Source organism: Neodiprion pinetum, chromosome 5 (assembly GCF_021155775.2).
Source record: "Neodiprion pinetum isolate iyNeoPine1 chromosome 5, iyNeoPine1.2, whole genome shotgun sequence".
In the NCBI taxonomy this organism is placed as follows: domain Eukaryota; kingdom Metazoa; phylum Arthropoda; class Insecta; order Hymenoptera; family Diprionidae; genus Neodiprion; species Neodiprion pinetum.
Window position 1 is genome coordinate 27,908,851 of NC_060236.1, and position 18,662 is coordinate 27,927,512.

The 18,662-nt window shown below is 34.4% G+C and overlaps 2 protein-coding genes across 3 annotated transcripts; both read left to right on the forward strand.

The window, feature by feature from the left end:
- The first annotated feature begins 725 nt into the window (after window positions 1-725).
- LOC124219737 (transducin beta-like protein 3) lies at window positions 726-8,645 on the forward strand. Its single transcript, XM_046627776.2, has 15 exons — window positions 726-2,099; window positions 2,397-2,448; window positions 2,614-2,821; window positions 3,117-3,291; window positions 3,608-3,778; window positions 4,169-4,341; window positions 5,431-5,630; window positions 5,833-6,036; window positions 6,220-6,409; window positions 6,496-6,617; window positions 6,679-6,837; window positions 6,914-7,079; window positions 7,236-7,460; window positions 7,789-7,916; window positions 8,305-8,645. The coding sequence occupies exons 1-15, from the start codon at window positions 2,074-2,076 to the stop codon at window positions 8,497-8,499; spliced, it is 2,394 nt and encodes a 797-aa protein (XP_046483732.1). The 5' UTR covers window positions 726-2,073; the 3' UTR covers window positions 8,500-8,645.
- Window positions 8,646-9,660: 1,015 nt separating this feature from the next.
- LOC124219741 (pH-sensitive chloride channel 2) lies at window positions 9,661-16,660 on the forward strand. 2 transcript variants are annotated; one of them, XM_046627787.2, is made up of 9 exons: window positions 9,661-10,008; window positions 13,372-13,564; window positions 13,724-13,938; window positions 14,259-14,341; window positions 14,463-14,618; window positions 14,728-14,883; window positions 15,119-15,284; window positions 15,368-15,554; window positions 15,645-16,660. In XM_046627787.2, exons 1-9 carry the CDS (start codon window positions 9,920-9,922, stop codon window positions 15,915-15,917), a joined length of 1,518 nt encoding a protein of 505 aa, XP_046483743.1. In that variant the 5' UTR covers window positions 9,661-9,919; the 3' UTR covers window positions 15,918-16,660. The 2 variants fall into 2 exon arrangements, with proteins under 2 accessions (XP_046483743.1, XP_046483742.1); XM_046627786.2 differs by having other exon boundaries at window positions 9,662-10,008; window positions 13,709-13,938; window positions 15,645-16,658.
- The last annotated feature ends 2,002 nt before the right edge of the window (window positions 16,661-18,662 follow it).

The window sequence follows — 18,662 nt, forward strand, 5'->3', positions numbered from 1 at the left end:
TCAGCTTTTCAATCAATTCTCTTTTCAACAACTGAGTGTTCAAGTTTAAATTGACTGCGCCTTTTGCGCGTTGACTTGATACCCTTTGGTCCTAAGAGAAAGTGCGGCACTTGCAAGTGCTTGCAAGCCAACAGTCATTTCACGGGGTAAAAATCGCGGAGTGTATAGTGATAGTGAAGAACTTTGTAAGTATTTATAAAACATATATGAGGTGTACAAATATATTTTTTTTAGTGATTGTCTTATTTTTTGTTTCAGGGCGACGAACAATTTTTTTTTTTCTTTTCGTAAGCATACTGAGAAACATTGAGTCTTTACTCAAACAAAATATTTATTTCAATAATTCCAGGTAAAAGATTGATTTTGATTAAAAAATTTTGTAATTTTTTCTTCAATTGTAGAAATGATAGAGTAGAAGGCTGGTTTCACGAATGTTAACGTTGGGCTCGACATAGTTTTTGTCGATACACGCACTTTTGTCATTGTGCTAATCAAAACTTCTTTTAGCTAGTCTAACCTTTTGTCTGTTTCAGCTAATGAAACCTTTTATCTGTTTCAACTAACCAAACTTTTTAACTGCTTCAGTTAATCTTAAGTTTTGATTGTTTCAGCTAATCCAACCTTTTGTCTGTTTCAGCTAATCAAACCTTTTGTCTGTTTCAGCTAATCAAACATTTTCTCTGTTTCAGTTAATTATACGTTTTGACTATTTCAGCTAATCAAAACTTTTGTCTGTTTCAGTTAATCAAACCTTTTGTCTGTTTCAGCTAATTAAACCTCTTGTCTGTTTCAGCTAATCAAACATTTTGTCTGTTCCAGCTAACCAAACTTTTTACCTGTCTCAGATACTCATACCATTTGACTGTTTCACCCAAGCAACCCTTTTGTCTGTTTCAGCTAACGAAACTTTTTGACTGTTTCAGCTAATCAAAGTTTTCAACTGTTCCAGGCTCATCAAATCTTTTGTATTTCTAATGATACTTTTTTCTAACCAACATTTGAAGCGATTCTTGCTACGATTTCTGGAATTGTCAATAAAGCCTTGATAAATCCTGCTAAAACCAAATTGAGGTGTGTAAAATTGCTCATCGGAGAAATATCTCGCCTCAGACTATGTTTTTTGCGGTCAAATATTTCCCCGATCATCAATTTTTTGTGGCACATGCTGATTCGAGTTTTGCAGAACGTATCAAGGGTCTGTTGACAATTATGAGGATTGTAGCCGAAATTGATTTCGATGTTGTTAACAAAAGTTACGTCAAAATTACTTCAGTTCGTATTTCCGATCCATCCCAAGTATTCAAATATTTCCCACGTAACTTCTGGTACCAACATTACTTTAGGTGTTTTGAGTAATTTTGTGTAAACAATAAAAATTTTGCCGTGCATTTTCTTCTCAATCATTCTTGCTGCAACACCATTTGTTAAAATATTCTCGAAGCGAGATGAAGCAGTGCTTGGAGATATAAGAAAATAATCTAATTCATTCTTATTATTCTGGAACCGTAATACATGCAATGCATTGAAATGAATCAATTATTGATATATTTTCTACTATTGTCTATTGTTCATTGTTCAGAAGAAAGGCCCCAGACACACCGCAAAATTTTCAGTATTCCTATGCGGTAATAAAGTATGAAAAGGCATCTTAATCATGCACGATTGCACGATTCTGTAAGAATGAAAATGAAGTAGATTATTTTTTGAACTCGAGAAACTGCTGTTCTATTCAATTTCCTTCTCACTTCTTCATTTTCTCAGTTTGTTCACACTTCCAAGTAACTATCCTAGATTTTTAAATAGACAAAAACGTAACTGAGAACCACTGATACGATACGTAGTTTGGACTTGCGGCATTTTGACGTTGCGTTGATACCATGGCGCTGCAGCGTCAATTTGACGCTCGTGAAAATCCAGCTTAAGCAAAATTGTTGATGATGAATTAAGCCGCGTGCGTACTTTAGCGTAGCGTGTAAAGTTCCACGTGAGTTCAAAGCAAAGATTATTTATATTTCAAAGTGATTGGTGGCAGTTACTTCACACGTTACATATTAAATTCCATTATTTAAAAAAATGAATGGAAGCAGCCTCAAAGAATCGTAAGTTTTTCTTATCAAATACATTCGAGCAGGCAAGAAATTATAAATTCAGTAGTATTTGAGGTTATAAAAGTCTACCGCCAATAGTTTGAACAACTGAAAATTTCCTATTTTATATTGTAATTTTGTTTGCTTTCTGTCATTCTTACCAGTTTTGCACTCAGTGATTGTTAACATCACTTTGTCTATTCCAATTAACTAAGAGGTTATGAAAATTTACACGTACAAAAGATCTGAAATACAAAATTGATCCTCTATCCATTCGATACATTACGAATGTAAATACTGTTTTTCCAGGTATGAGCTTGAAACACAGTATGGACCATTTTTTACTGGAGGAAACATTGAGGTTTGTACTTTTGAGTGATCATCAAGTATCATTTCTATCAATTACATTTCTTTCATTCATATTGAACAGAAGTATATTGCAATTGCATCCAGCACTAGCTGACGTCATAAACTCGTGCTCAGCAAAAGGATAGCAAAGCATAACTATGTCTCATATTTTCCACAGTGGAGTTCGGATGGACAGTATTTTTTTTGCCAGAATGGTGGGACGGTGCACGTTCTGTCGCTAGCTACTGGACATGTTGAAAGTATCTTAGGAGAAACTTCAACTGATCAAGATGAAGATACAGTAAACAGTTTTGCACTCGATCCCAGTGATGAGGATGTTATCACACATCATAAAAGTGGACTCTTCAAATTATGGAATTGGAAAGGTAAAGCTTGTTGACATCTTTTTAAGCTTTCTATTCAGTTGATTCCTGGCTCTGAATATCCGGACTGAAAGATGATTATGTATCAGTTCAAACCCTTGAGAATAAATGTTCGACTATGTAAATTTTTTGACGAATCTGAGATTAATTCCAAGTTTATGGACATAGAAAGAATTAATAGCCAATTTCTCATCAAAGACGTATCAATTGATATTGTTACAGAATTTTGATACAGGCTTCTGTGAATTATATTCTACTGTCAGTTTATTAATATCTGATTTCTAATATTCCGTTACAGAGGTCAAACTCAAGAAAATGTGGAAGGCAATACATAATGGACCTGTCACCAAAGTTGCTTTTTCTCGCAATAGCCAAACAATGGCAAGCGGTGGCAGCGATAGTAGCGTTAGATTATGGGACCTAGTACACCAAGCTTGCACGCACAATTTGAAGGGTGCTCAAGGAGTTGTGAGGCAAGTTACTTTGGTTGTAATATTCGTTTTACTGTCTTATTGTATTCATTATATCCGTCAGCAGGTTGGATCACTAGTTCAAGCTTATAATGTCTTGAAAAGACAGAATTTTCTTCTAACAACAGATTTTTAAGCTGTTAATTAACAGTGTAGATAAGTGTCATTATTACAGGCACAATAGGCAAATGACGTACTTATTTATATCATTATGTCTTACATTCTTGCCAGAATAATTTGAAATCATAACTAAGTCTCTAAATTAGTTTCATTAAAAAGAGAAAACATTGTTATCCTAAAGTACACGCTTCTCTTTTAGTGTTTTGGCTTTTCATCCACGACCGGATAAAGAGTTAATATTTGCTGCTGGTGATGATACAAAAATATATGGATGGAATTCGATAACTGGTCAACAAAAAATTGTTCTCTCCGGACATTTCAGCAAGATCACCTCACTTTTGTTTCACGATGATGGGATTCATTTAGTCAGGTATTTGATGCATGTGTTACAACAATTTATTACTGTCTAATAACAGTAGAATTATCTGCAAGAATTTTTTGCTTCTAACATATAATCATACGGGTAAATATAACAAATATACTCCGTTTGAAATTCGTACAATCATGCATTCGATTCATCATATTTATGGTGTTTAAAATAGTTTTGTAAAATATTCCAAAAAAGTGTTTTATAAAATCGTTCCTTGCACTTAGTCATTGAATTTTTGTTTTCAACAAACTCTATTAATAGTATTGCCACAACCTATTAATGTCATAGTAAAGATTAGAGTTTTATCTGGCAAATTGACTTCTGTTTGTTATTTAATTTTTTTAACACTGATCAGAGATATTAATTGTGATCAATGTCCTTTCCTTACAGTTCTGGAAGAGACAAAGTACTTATTCTGTGGGATATTTCCCAAGGAAGTATAGTACGCACTGTGCCAGTTTACGAAGGCGTTGAGGGTTCCTTCTTATTACCTACAAACAGTACAAAACTCATAACTTCTTATCAGTCTGATGGGATTTATGTCGCAGCTGCAGGAGAAAAAGGTATCTACAATTTCTTCGTGTCGTATCCATGCCTATTAGGGTTGTCCTAAAAAAGGTCATTTTTGAATTTCAGCTGTCCCACCCCCTAAATCGGCTCCAAATAATTCAAAAATATTTCCCCAATTATTTGGAGCCGATTTGGGGGGTGAGACAGTTGAAATTCAAAAATAGCCTTTTTAAGGATCACCTTAATGCCTATTTAGAATTTATGTTTACACTGCGGCATTCAGAGGAAACTGGAAACTTTATCCTTTAATGACAAATTATTATGCGTTACAATTGATAGCAATGCTTACCAGCAATGCACAAATTAATGCAATGAGCGTTATATTCTTTTTCAATTCTCTTCTATAATTACTTTCTTTTCCTACTTGGAACAACGGCAAGTCGAGTTTCAACAGTTGTTAGTTTATTCAAAGAGAACTGTTTTGCATCTCAATAAGTAACGGCGTTGTAATATACAATAAGATTCGAATGAAAGTAGTTTGATGGGCTTTATGACAAATAAGACCTTCTTATTTGGTAATTGATCTCCTGAAAACAACTATATGATGAAATAAATATTACTATAAACTAATATGGACCTTGACGTTTATGTGAAGCTAAATTAACTCAACCTATTCTCAAAAATACCAATTACTTGGCATGTGAAATGATTTGAATCCTCACATATCGCCAACATAATTTACCGGTCACTTGTGTCGTGAAATTATTTTCATGTGCTTGTTCGTTACATTTTATTCAATTGTACATTTATTTCGGTTTTCACTTTAAACAACAATTGTCGTTGCTCTTTTAAGAATCCAGATGGCTTTGATCACATGCTTTATAGTATTACACTGTTACTTCAATAGTAAAAATAATAATTGTATTGGAACAATAACAATTGGTAATGCATTATCGAAGAATACGGATGATCAATAGCATGAGCATTTAGATTGACAAAAGCTGTTGGCTCATTGAAATTCTATTGAACGCAAATAACATTTTATGGTAATCAATATAATAAACTAAGATAAACGTTTCTCAGATTTCTGTTATTCAGTGTGCATTATTTCAACGCAACAATGATATTGTCTAAATTCTTAGGAGTTGTCAAAGTATGGGAAATGAGGTCTGGAAATAAGGTATACGAGCAGGAAAATTCTCTGGTTGCTTCAGCAAAAGAAGTTGGAGGACTGTCTATTACCCAGCTGTTATACAATCACGTCACTAATAGTTTTGCAGTGGTATCCACAGAGCATAACATTATTATTCATCAGTTAGACACCTTTGAATGCAAGAAACAGGTATGTTTCACACATTTAATGCTTTGGCACATTTTATATTGTACTCAAAAAACAGTGGGACTATTTCACACTGTAAAAGTTTTACCGATTAAAATTTTTGCAAATCTATTTAGCATGTAGTGATTGAAAGAGAAAACAAATAGATATGTCGAGAACTTTGTATTTATCAATGGAAATTTCATGTATACCAAACTATTTTCAGCTAGTGGGATACAGCGATGAAATCTTGGATGTTGTATATTTTGGTACCAAAGATACTCATTTGGCGGTAGCGACAAACAGTCCTGATATAAAACTTTACGAATTGACGACAATGAACTGTCAACTCTTATGTGGTCACACAGATTTTATTTTATCTCTTGCTACTACGCCAGCCAACTTCAACCTATTACTTTCATCGGCAAAGGTACACACTCGACTGACATTTTTTTTATTTTATAATTTCATAATTATTGATGAAGGATTAAGATCATCAATATGTCACAAAAATCAGCGATCAAGCTAAGAGGCAACAAAATTGAGCAACGAAAAAATCAAAACCAACCGAAAATTATTAGCCAACTTCAATTTCTGCTCTGGTTTATTATAGGACAATAGTGTTAGATTGTGGCTTATGGATCCGGAAACATTTCAAGTTTCTTGCGTTGCTCACGCAGTTAGACACACAGCGTCGGTGGGATCAGTTTCCTTATCTCACACAGCTGTGAAATTCTTCACATCAGTAAGTCAAGATTTGTGTCTAAAGATATGGGATTTGCCTGAGAAGATTTCATCCAACGGTAAATGATTTATCCAAATTCTATTCATTATCATAGTAAATAAATTGACACGAGTGGAAACAAATGTGCAACCGTATTTATTGCAGAAACAGAAAACACGCTAACCGTTCGATGCACAGAATTGGCGCATCAGAAAGACATAAACGCTGTTGCAATATCGCCGAACGATAAACTCGTCGCTACTGGATCCCAAGATAAAACTGCCAAGGTATAATTTTTCAGAGCTACAGGAATGTAGCTATCTTCACATCACATAATTTTGTTTACAGTTATGGACTGCGGAGAGCTTACAACTCGTGGGTGTTTTGCGCGGCCATCGCAGGGGGGTTTGGTGTGTAAGATTTTCACCAATAGACCAAGTGCTGTTAACAACTTCGGCAGATTGTAATATCAAATTATGGTCACTGACCGATCTGTCTTGTTTAAAGGTACGATCGATCATCAGTATCTATGTTTTACTTGCCTGTTTTTAAAATAAACCCATTTTACCAACAATTTTTTCAGACACTAGAGGGGCACGAATCTTCTGTTTTGAGAGCAGAGTTCTTATCTCGAGGAATGCAGTTGGTCACGGCTGGAGCCGATGGGCTCCTCAAACTGTGGAGCGTTAAAACATCCGAATGTGTTGCTACACTTGAACACCATGAAAATCGAGTTTGGGCACTTGCAGGTTTCTAACTATATGTCCTCTTACTATTGCTTCCGTCGAAGGGATCTTGAATCGAAAATAGAACTATCAAAAATTTTACCTAGATGAATTCTTTCCCGCATTCTTGTTGTTTGATGGATCAACTTCTCTATTTTGAAGATTGATTTTTCATTACAGTATGTCGAAACGAAACTCACATTATCAGTGGTGGAAGTGATTCGATACTGGGTAAATGGCGAGATATTACCGAAGAGAAGAAAGCTGCAGCTGCTGCCGAGGCTGAACGCTTGGCGTTAGAAGAACAGAAACTTTCAAATTTATTAAAAGCTGATCAGCTATTAGCCGCTTTAAAGTTGGCTCTTAAACTGGAAAGACCTCTTCAAGTGTTGAAGATTATCGATAGTAAGTAGTTAATACCCTGTCAAATATTTACCAATGCCATTAAGATATATTTGCCAAACACAAATGTTCAATCTTTCATTGCGAATTCTAGATGTCCGTATACACAACTACATCAAACTCATAGCAAATATTACAACGGAACAGCTTAACTTCTTAGTTGATATACTTCATTAATTCTCTATTTGCTACGCTAATGATAGACATTTACTTTGCTACATAGGTCATTCATTATGAAAATTATTTTATCCCCCTATGATTATTTGGTGGTAAGGTTTAAAGGTAGCCAAAATTAATTACAAAAAATCATCCATGTTTAATATACCTCCAGGTGTTATAAGAAAGGGTGGAGATGGTCTGAGAGAAACGATACATCAGTTAAAGCAAACACAGAAAGAATCATTGCTCAGATGTGCAGTGACATGGAATACCAATAGTCGGAATGCTCAATCAGCTCAGGTATTATTTACAGAAAAATTAATACTGACGAATTTTTCGAAACCACAGTTTCTAGGTTTCTAGGTTTCTCAGTAATTTTTCGGGAGATCTAAAAAATGTTTTCTACATTAACTTTACCAAATTTTCGAAAACTTTTCTCCTAGATAATTTTCAATTGATTAGAATTATAGAAATACCTTTAACTTTAATTTGTAAAATTGATGTTACAAATTCTTTCCAAATTACCAGGCTATAGATCAATGTACCAAAATTTTCGTAATGTTCTTTACATTTTTTCTTTTTAATATCATTATCCTGATCTCAACTCCAAGAAATTAGACCAGACCATAAAATCTTTTACAGTCCTGTTGTTATTATCATGCTTATTATTATACTCCGCACATTTCAGCTGGTGATAAACGTCCTATTGGACGAGATTAGTAGTGGGGAACTCAAGGTACCTGGATTAGCCGCTTCATTGGAAGCTATGATTCCCTACACCGAAAGACACTTCAAGAGGCTGACTCAGCTCATGCAAGATCTTCACTTTATTTCTTACACCGTTACTTGTATGCAGCCCCATAACAAGATAAGTCCAACTTGACCCTTGTAAATACTTTTACCTTAAAGACAGACTTGCATCGAAACTATTAACATTGACTGTAATCGAGTATCACTGCTACTATTTGTACTGGGGAAAGAACGTCATTTGCAAAAAAAATGAATAATATACATAATTTATAATAATTATACTACAATGTATGTGAATCAGGAATCTGACGTCGGCTTGTTGAAAAAGTGGCCATTTTAGATAAAAATTCTGTCATCTGTACGAAAATCATTGCAAAAAGCATTCTTGCTATCGCCATTTATTGAAAATTAATTTTTGTTTTCTAATTGCAGTTCTTGTCTTGAAACTATTCTTGAACCATTGATGTTTACGGAAAATTTACTGTTCAATATTCCGAGGTTGGATAACTTCTTCACTGTTCTTAATCATGGCTTGTGAATTATTCTAATTTGTGTAAACGTGAAAAAAAGAGTTGCATTATTGTTTTCTTATCATTTCAGTCCAATTTTCACGAATTCATCAGTATATCTTTGCTGTTTAGCATAAATTAGTGACTCCTTGTCGCTGCTTATATATTAGTCAAACATTCCTATTGTCTTAAAAAAAAAAAACATGTTATGTCAGTTCATTACTCTATGTATTAATTACCAATTTCGATTAATCATTTAATGAATCCGATATTTTTATAAAACTTCGTAACTCGCGCAACTGCTGGACAAATCGTTAAAGAAAAAAGCACGTTAAATTTCTTTTCATGGGATTGTTTTTGCAGCACGTGTTGCAATGTGAACGATATTACGTAAATGCGATTCATTTCACATGATTGAGCAATTGATAGTAATCACGTTTTCGAATCTCTTAACTTCTTCCGTTTCTTAAATTTGTTTTCTTCGTTTCGTCTACCTATTTACTAAAGTTTCTCAAATTGAAACTCGCAATTAACGTTTTGTACAAAAGCACGTCGGTCACGAAAATTAAGGCTTGATCAAAGAACACTTTGTCGCGATTTTCAACAACAAATTGTTGTAAGAATAATTGGTTTTTGTTTTTTCTTTTTTCTATCTAGCATTGTATTACTAACAATCCGGATCTTCCAAATTTGCATAACATTAAATGAAAATGTCCTCGATAATGGTGGGCAAAAAAAAAGTTGATTTTTTTTTTTTCATGTTTCTTGTTGTGTTTTTTTTTTTAATCGTATACATACTTACATTGTTGAAAATGATATGTGAAAACGTCTGCAGCTGGTAATCCTTGAGCATACCAAGCTGTTGTTACCCCAGCCTAGTCTTTCAGTATGATTGTGTACTCTAAGCAGAGCACTGTGCCAAGTGGGAGCCACTTCGTTTTGTTGATCATACACCTCTCCTGCAAGCTTTCCAGACTGAATACCAAGCGCCTCTGTGTTAAAAACTGGTCAGAGATAATCTGACTGTCGTTAAAGAAGCTCGAAATGGCTCGTTCGGACGGGTGCATCATCTTCCTTCTCTGGGGGATACTTCTTACATTGAAAGAAATTTGTTTGGTGGAAAGTGTCGATGCGTAAGTCCCTCTCTCACTCTGTTGTCGTTTGTTTTTATTCTTTTATTCCCCCCCCCCCCATCAATTCTTTTATTCCTACAAGTAATACTATTGGCACAGTTGACTTGTCGGTTATTAAAAATAAATGCTTTGTATAATATTTATTTTATTGTTAAAGTCTCGCCGAATGGGTAATATTCTTAATCTGTCATAACATATACTCGTGACATCCTACGTGTCAAATACCGAACGATCTTTGTTAAAACACACATTTTTGCACTCGGTTTATTAGTTTTTTAATTACACATAAAACATGTTTACTTGTTGCTATTTTCACATTTTTCAATTCGTATACCATGGTGACAAATTCTTTTAGCGCGGTACTTCGTGACATTGAAATGAATTTATACTACCTTTGAGTTTGAGTCTGGTGTTGTTGCGCCAAATGTATCAACAATGGTGAACTTCCTGTTGCACGTGGTTAGTACCTAAAACCGAATTAGCGTACGTTTATTACAAAAGAATATTTTATCAAAGACCGAATATTATGTGTATGCATAACATGCACATATTATGGAGTACAAAGATTTGTTATGACCGGTTTGAGAACCTTTTTAGCTCGTCTAAATGAGTATTTCATTGATGGAACTTCACTGTATTTAAACGACTAGGTTCTGACCAATTTTTGAGAATAAGTCGCACGCAATATTCACTCGTACTGTGGGTAATGATCGTGAAGTATTTGATTAGGAAAGGACTGTGGAAAAAAAAGAAAATCTGCACGTGTATAGACTGTAAATTTTGTGCAATACTTTTGTATGATTTAGCAGTGTATTTATTGTTACTGAAGAACAATCGGATCTACTGACTTCCTTGTTACATTAATGACTGTTACGTTTATTGTATGTCCTCATGGCCGTACCAATTCATTGCACGTTACCAATTTCTACCACAATTCTCGATTAGGTACATTAAGCGTTATTGGGCATGGAGGAGCCATCGTATATATCTGTATAAATACCTTATCACCTAGCTAGCGTAAAAACATTTGTTTTATTGAAGTGTAAAACGACGGAAACTTTCAATGTTATTAGAGCGGAACATCCAGCCTTCGCTATGCTCTAAGAAAAGAATAGATTCATGATTCTTATACATGGTGACTATTGTAACAACAGAGTGGACAAACCGATTAATCGAACAATAGTTAATGTAAACTGCTGCACTAATGGTCAAAAAAGAAAAAGAGAAAAAATCTCAATAACATCTCTGTTTTCACAATAACAATGTGGTTACAGTTTTTACAGGCATTCTTTGCAATAATACTCTGAAAAGAAAAGTTTCCACTTTCTCATACCCGTTTTATCGAATTATTCAGGCACGAAGAAAATAAGGAGAAAAAAAAGTACACGGCTAGTTTTTGTCACTTGAGTAGCAATCTGATTCAAGTTTTAACAGGAAAATTATTACAGGATAAAATGTAGGAGAGGAATGATGAAGCGTTGACTGCAAAAAAAAAAAAAAAAAAATCAATAATTACTGAGCTTTTACTTTCTGAAATCAGGAATCGACAAGTAGATTTTTTGTCCTCTGTTACGTAGTAAAAATTTCTAAGGAATTATCAAAACATCTGTTGGGAAAAAAAAAATAACATCTTTCACATATGCGGAGAACGTGCTCACAATCATTATTTCGTTGTCCTAATTATTAATAAAAAAAAGACATTGACGTGTATTTTAACAATGTCTGGTTATTGAAAAGAAACTGTATATTTGTCTACTAATTAACAAAATTTCTACCAACTGTAGGAATAATTAGGTAACATTCACCTGTGCAAATAAAACTGAATGACAATATTATCGTTGGAATTAACGTTATTTGAACATAGATCCTAATTTTCTAAAATGTTGATAGTTTCCTTAAGAGTTTTATACGAATTTAGAGTTGTTCAAATTTGATTAAACTCAATGAAAATAACGATCCCTATTCTTTCAACTTCTAGACAATTGTTATTTGTCTATTCTCTTTGTACAGGCTGATTTTCAACGTTTTACGGTTCCCAGGTTTACTTAGATAAATGCAGCTCTTAAAAAATTTTACATTATTAAGCCCCAGTTTAAACAGGGTGGTTACCATTGTAGACGCATTCAAGTTAAACAAATGTGACGCAAAGTGAAAACAGAGCTACGTCACAATGTGAGCGAATATTTAGCATGTATATACTATAAATTTCCGGGTGTAATAGATAACGGTTGAAAAAAATGTATCATTTGATGTTGGGCGGTTTTTTTTTTTTTTTTTGTTTCTCAATTATTTATTACATTTTTTTTCTCTCTGCCCGACATGGTCACATGTGTTCTATTAAGTTTGTTTTATTTTATCACACGGAGAAAAATGTGTGTTCACTATAAATTATACTACACCATCAATATAAACAAATTGTAAATTTACACTATTGAGCACACACACTTCGTGCTGCGGATTCTCTGCCTCAATTTACTAGCTAGATCTCTAATTGTAAGGTGTACCTTTATGCCACATTTCACCACTGTTATCTTTCGATACACATGCTAAATTAAACAGGTTTGTTTACAGTACACAGGGATCCCGTGATGCACGCTGTTATTGTAGTAGAAAATAATGCGTTATATTTGAGATCTATGATGGCCTCCACTGTCAAATTGAAAATTTAATTCCGATGCATCTTTTGCTTCGCCTTATTTTGCTTTTTTTCATTTCACTTATTTGACATATTTAATTCTTTCTGTGAAATAGTGATTTGATTTTACTAAATTATCGTTGAAATACGTGACGATGTTAATCCCGATTCAAATAACGTGTCGAAAGAAAAATTAGAATTGGGAATATAATATGATTGCAAATTTTTTCAATTGGTAAAAATTCTTTCTTACCGTATCGATATACAGGACCCACACGTATATTTGTGTATATGCGTGCATCATATTCGCTTGTATTATTCAGTCATGTGCTGTAGTTTATGTAAACGACATTTATGTCATCTGGAAACTATACAATGCAACAAAGAACCATTATTTGTGAGAAGATACTTGCTGAATATTAATTTCAGTTTTAGTTCATGCGTAGCATCTCATATTTTTCGTTACGCTATTTATTTCTAATTCTACTTTTTTTTTTCCCCCTCCTCAAACGATTTGTCCAGTAACATATGTACGAATATGTTTGGCGGATAAATCTGTTGACCTCTGGGGAAAATAAAATGAAAATGTTTCAAACATGCCTCACTGTCTTTGATTACCGACAGAGGTTTACAGGGAATTTGAGAATGATAATGTCGCCTAGAATTTCTGAAAATACGTGTGGATTGTCCTATGCTAAACATATTCATTGTTATTTTTATTGCTACAGAATGCAGGGGAGTTGTCCTGCGTTAAATGGTGCAAGCAGCTTTACACAGACTGAACTTTTAATTGAGCTAACAAATGATTGCCGCTACGATAAGATGGTTCGTCCACCGGGTGAAAAGAATGATACTGACCCAATCATAGTCGCTTCGAGAGCTTATATATATACGATACAATCGAACATGGCAAAAACACTGGTAATGTAGTTTAAAATTAACGTAAAATATTTTATAACGGCCGATCAGTATACTTATGATAAACAGGCCGACGAATAGATGTATAGATTCTTCCCATTTTGCGATAATAAATTTCTTTCTTCAAAGATAATTTTATAATTTCAGCAATTTGACATACAGATGATGCTGCAGTTCCGGTACCTTGACAAAAGGTTGAGGTTTGCCGAAATTGCTCCTCATTTGCCACAAATTATTGGAGGCAAATCAGCTCATGACCTTATATGGACTCCTTCGGTTTATGTTGCAAATGAACGAAGCTCCGTCATAATGGGTAACGGTGTGAAAGATCTACTTATATCTATCGATCCCAATGGTACGGTTCTCCTCACCTCCAGGTAAGTCAATCATGCTTGAGTAATTTTAATGTCGGATAATTGAGACAATTTATAAATTCATTTGCTGATGCGATAAGAAAATCAAAGTTATTTCTTTGATAGATTCGTTGTACGCATTTCATTGTGATTTACTAACGCTGTGACATATTTATACTTTGCTGATAAATTGGTGTCAAAAGCACGAGCAAAATAGTTTAAAAATAGTCTTTCAGATCTCGTCTAACAAGACCGTTGTAAAAATTTCCAGAACAAATTCTGACTGAGTTTTAACAATTGATAACGATTTCCAATCTTTATCGGTAATTATATATGTTTTTCAGACTAGCGGCAACCCTCAACTGTGGCTTGCGACTGGAAAAATTTCCATTTGATGTTCAAGAGTGTCCGCTAAGTTTTGAGAGCTGTACGTGCGAATTATATGAATTCAACTTCAATCTCTTTTTTCTCGTTAGATAAAATTTTTATCCTGAATGTGTTTTAAATATGTTTAGAATCTGTTTTGAAATCATGATTTTTCTCTTCAGGGTCGAACAATGTTCATGAAATGAAATTGGTGTGGGATGACTCTCCAATACTGTTAGCCAAAGAGCTGCATTTAACTGAGTATAGTCTTGTTACTTATTGGGTGAATGAGTCTGACGTTTCGTACACAGTTGCCCAACAGCACTATGGTCATTTTGGTTTGTATTTTCTAAATACTTTAATTGGAAATTCCTTTCTCCTTTTACTATTTACAGCCGGCACATGGAATTATTTACAAATATCATTTTTCACTATGCAATGTTACAGCGGGAAACTTCAGCACCATAAGTATTACCTTCAAGCTTGCTCGCGAGATGGGATTCTTCATTATGGATTATTACATACCCTCGATTCTTATCGTCGTTATTTCATGGGTGTCGTTTTGGCTACACATGGACGCGAGTCCTCCAAGAATTGTATTAGGTATTTCTTCCCACATTATATTACTTTTCATTACTTGCATTCTTATGTCATAAATATTAATCAATAATAACTTTTGTGTGTCTAATTTATCATTTACTTTCGACTGTTTTTTATAGTATCAATTTGGATGATAATTAAATAGAATTTCGAAGTAGTATTTCCGTCTAGTCCGTATGCCTTTCCACGAATATTCTGACTTTGTACATTACTATAATTGAATAAATTTGCATTTCAGGAACGAATACAATTTTGGCATTCATGACACTTGCATCCAAAGTCGAAAACTCACTGCCTAAGGTGTCATATATAAAAGCAAGTGAAATCTGGTTTTTGGGCTGCACAATTTTCCTTTTTGCCGCCATGGTTGAATTTGCATTTGTTAATACAATCTACAGAAGAAAGTAATTATTATTATTACTATTAAACCGTATTCGTCACACGCGAGAAACAATTAAATATTTTTTTCACCTTTTTCTACCACCAGGAAAAATGTGCCCCTCAAAAAGGTGAACAGCAAGTATATTCTTAAGTCAACGTTGACACCAAGACTTGCTCGAAAGCAATTTCAGAAAAATACTACCGGTTTGGAACGATCGCGTTCGTGGTCTTCCCTGGATCATGAAAACGCAAATGATTCGGTTTACACAAGTCAAAATTACCTGACTGTGCACGTAAGTGAATCTCCAATAACAGTAGTTCTGGAAATAAGGTAAATTATTTATTTCAAATTTATAATCATACGAACTATATTTATTTCGCAGAGTTTCCCAAGCAGCATGAACATTCCTTCTGTTACAATTGAAGACGACAGAGAGCAAGACTCTGGTGGAAGTATCGTGACTTTGGATACCATAGCTGCACCAGTATCTCCACCAAAGCCACCAACACGACGAGCCACTCTCGCTAATCTAACAACTTTTACCACTATGACACCTCAAGAGATTGCTCAGTGGATAGACAAGCGTAGCAGAATAGTGTTCCCAGTCTCGTTTCTCATATTCAACGTTCTTTACTGGTCTTTTATCTGGATATGAGAACAGCTTTTCCAAACTTTCGTGCATGGTGAATTATTTTCGGAAGACATTCGTACCGGCATGAAATGTAAAAAAAAACCTAATGGACGAAACTGTGAAAGTTTTGAGAGGTTTTTATATTTAGTGATAATTGACAATTGAGTCGCAATCGTTTAGAGAATCTATTTCTCAGCAGCATTAATCAAATCGTAGAGTAATAGGTCTATGCTTATTCGGTACTGTAGCCCTTGGAACATATTCAAGTAGCAAGCAAGAATATTAGTATTTTTTTTCACTTTAGTATTAAATCTTTATTTATTCACGTTTTATCATCTTTACTTTCGATGCATCAAACTTGGTGTCAATGTTAAATTTTACTTATATTTTGACGAATTTTATTATAACATAGTGAGATCGTATTTTCGAATCTTACTTGTTTCTTATATCTGCAGCGTGTGCCACTAGCTTACGTGTGAATGCTTAGATTTAGCACAAATTATTTACACGTAAGAACAACAAAAAGCCAACTCAGAGACTATCGTTCTTTTAAATACTCTACTCATTCGTATAACAGATAACACCGCGATCTAGTATTACTATGCATTTTAAGTATACCCATACCAGTACGAAGTGGAGGAAAATTTCGTTAATTTTGCATATCAAGATCACTGTTGATCCATAACTACTGTAATGTAAGAGTTTAGTCATTGACTCCCACTGCTATTTAGAATAAGCATAAGTAATTTATCTTCCGAGAAGATCAATAGTTGTGTAAAAGAAGAAAAAAAACAAATCAAAAGAAAGAAAAACAACGCGTTTGGCAATGTGTAACCCGCCCCATATTCAATTTTTATACCAGACAATCTTCTAACGTGCAAGTTTGAACAGGATTTTAAGTCTAATTTTATTTTCAAATTTGTCTATCGTTTCCTCATACCTGATAACATCGCGCGCGTGTTTACCTTCTTCGTGGTGAGGAATATTCGGAAATTTAAACAGACGTGTAACACGAAGATTGATAATGCAGACAATGGAATAGTTCCATACATATCTTACACATCACATAGCATATACGTATATATGTTTCAATGTATATACCATATGCATTTTTTTTCAGCCTATTGAGATACAGTTGAAACGTTTTCACGTATGGATGAATTTAAACGGTCTCTCGAATTATTAGAAACCTCAGATATCGTCAAAATACGAAATCATTCGTTTGCATTTGTCGTTGGTTGTTTCGTAAAACTAGGATCTATACCTACTAAGGTGTTGCAAAATTATCAGACAATATCAAAAGTATTCCGGCAGTGCAATTACATACAAAACTACGTAACGAGCAGCGGCATAAACCGCTATCACAAAACGTCTGACGTTATTTTATTGAATCAATTAACTGGAGATAACACAGATGGTATGAGCTAACAATTAAGTCATTTTATTCTCGTGACGTCAGCGCGCCATTTTTGCCCTCATCCAACACCGCCGACGCAATTTCGTTAATAACTAAATGTGGTTTCTTTTAAACTGGCCAATGCATATAAAAAAAATTGGATCATCACACCGTTCCAAGGTGAGAAGGTTTAACGTTTACGTGAATTAGGGCGCAATTAAGTACTCGAACACGCTACATTTTTAACAGCGTTATTCTAATTGTACACACATACAACCTCCGATGTAATCAATGTTTGAAAGTGTTTCATGGCTTCAAGACTTGGTCAAGATTTCGGTAAAATATAGTCTGCGTTGAAACGTGCAATCCTTTTAATAGCAAAATTCTTTAATCGATGATATAAAATTGATAATAATATATAGGATAGTTTCTCAGAGCGAAAAATATTACAATCTAATATAGATGCTGTTTGGATATATTAAACAAAAACAAATTGGCTGAATTCATTTTCAAATATTTCAAGTCCAACCGTGAATAAGAACTGAGATAGTATAAAATTGTTCCTCAATGCGAGGAATGTGTAATCATCTTTTTTTCCGTACTCGTTCTTCTGACTCTAGTAGAGGAAAACGATTATATTGTTGAGTATGTGTAAGTACAGTAATGTTCATTAATGCCTTGGGCTTCTGGCTAACTTGTTTTCGATCCGAAACAAAATGCGAGTTCGATTCTGTACGAATTATGTGACATTGCCTGGCGATGCCGCCGGCATGAGATTGGGAGTCGTTGTCACATAATTCGCATAGAATCGAAGTCGCATCTTGTTTCGGACCGAAAACAAGTTAGCCGGAAGCCCAAGGCATTAATGGACGTTACCGTACACTATCCACTAAGGGTACAAACCAAGAATATTGAGGTACCTGAAAAAACGTTCGTATTGTTGCAGGTAATGCTGAAAGTCTGAGGTGATCCTAAATCCGGTGATTAATTGTTACAAACACTGAATTTTAGTCGGTGAGATAGCTCTACGTGTCGGACTATTACTGTAGTATACGAAATTTGAAAAAAAAAACCTGTCCGATATCGTTGAACCTTGGATCGCCCCAAACCGTCGCAATTAATCCTAGCAACGCGAATGTTAGTCTAAGTATATTCATATTATAGTGTACAGGGAACATTTGATGTTTGCGCGGCGGTTGAAGCCACTGAACTATATGGTTGAAACGTGCAGGATAATTGGACCTGCAATATGCACTCTGCCGCTCATTCATATTTCAGAATGTATCCTGTACATTCCCAACTGTTACACCCTAATCGTTGTACCTATGAAGCATTCGTTACATCACGGTACTTGCATTTTTTATCGATTGCCA

Coding starts and splice junctions, on each gene's coding strand:
- LOC124219737 (XM_046627776.2), top strand. CDS start 2,074: ATGAATGGAAGCAGCCTCAAAGAATC. Junction 3,779..4,168: donor GATGGGATTCATTTAGTCAG/GTATTTGATGCA, acceptor CTTTCCTTACAG/TTCTGGAAGAGACAAAGTAC. Junction 6,410..6,495: donor TGAGAAGATTTCATCCAACG/GTAAATGATTTA, acceptor TATTTATTGCAG/AAACAGAAAACACGCTAACC.
- LOC124219741 (XM_046627786.2), top strand. CDS start 9,920: ATGGCTCGTTCGGACGGGTGCATCATCTTCCTTCTCTGGGGGATACTT. Junction 14,342..14,462: donor TCCGCTAAGTTTTGAGAGCT/GTACGTGCGAAT, acceptor TTTTCTCTTCAG/GGTCGAACAATGTTCATGAA. Junction 14,619..14,727: donor ACAGCACTATGGTCATTTTG/GTTTGTATTTTC, acceptor GCAATGTTACAG/CGGGAAACTTCAGCACCATA.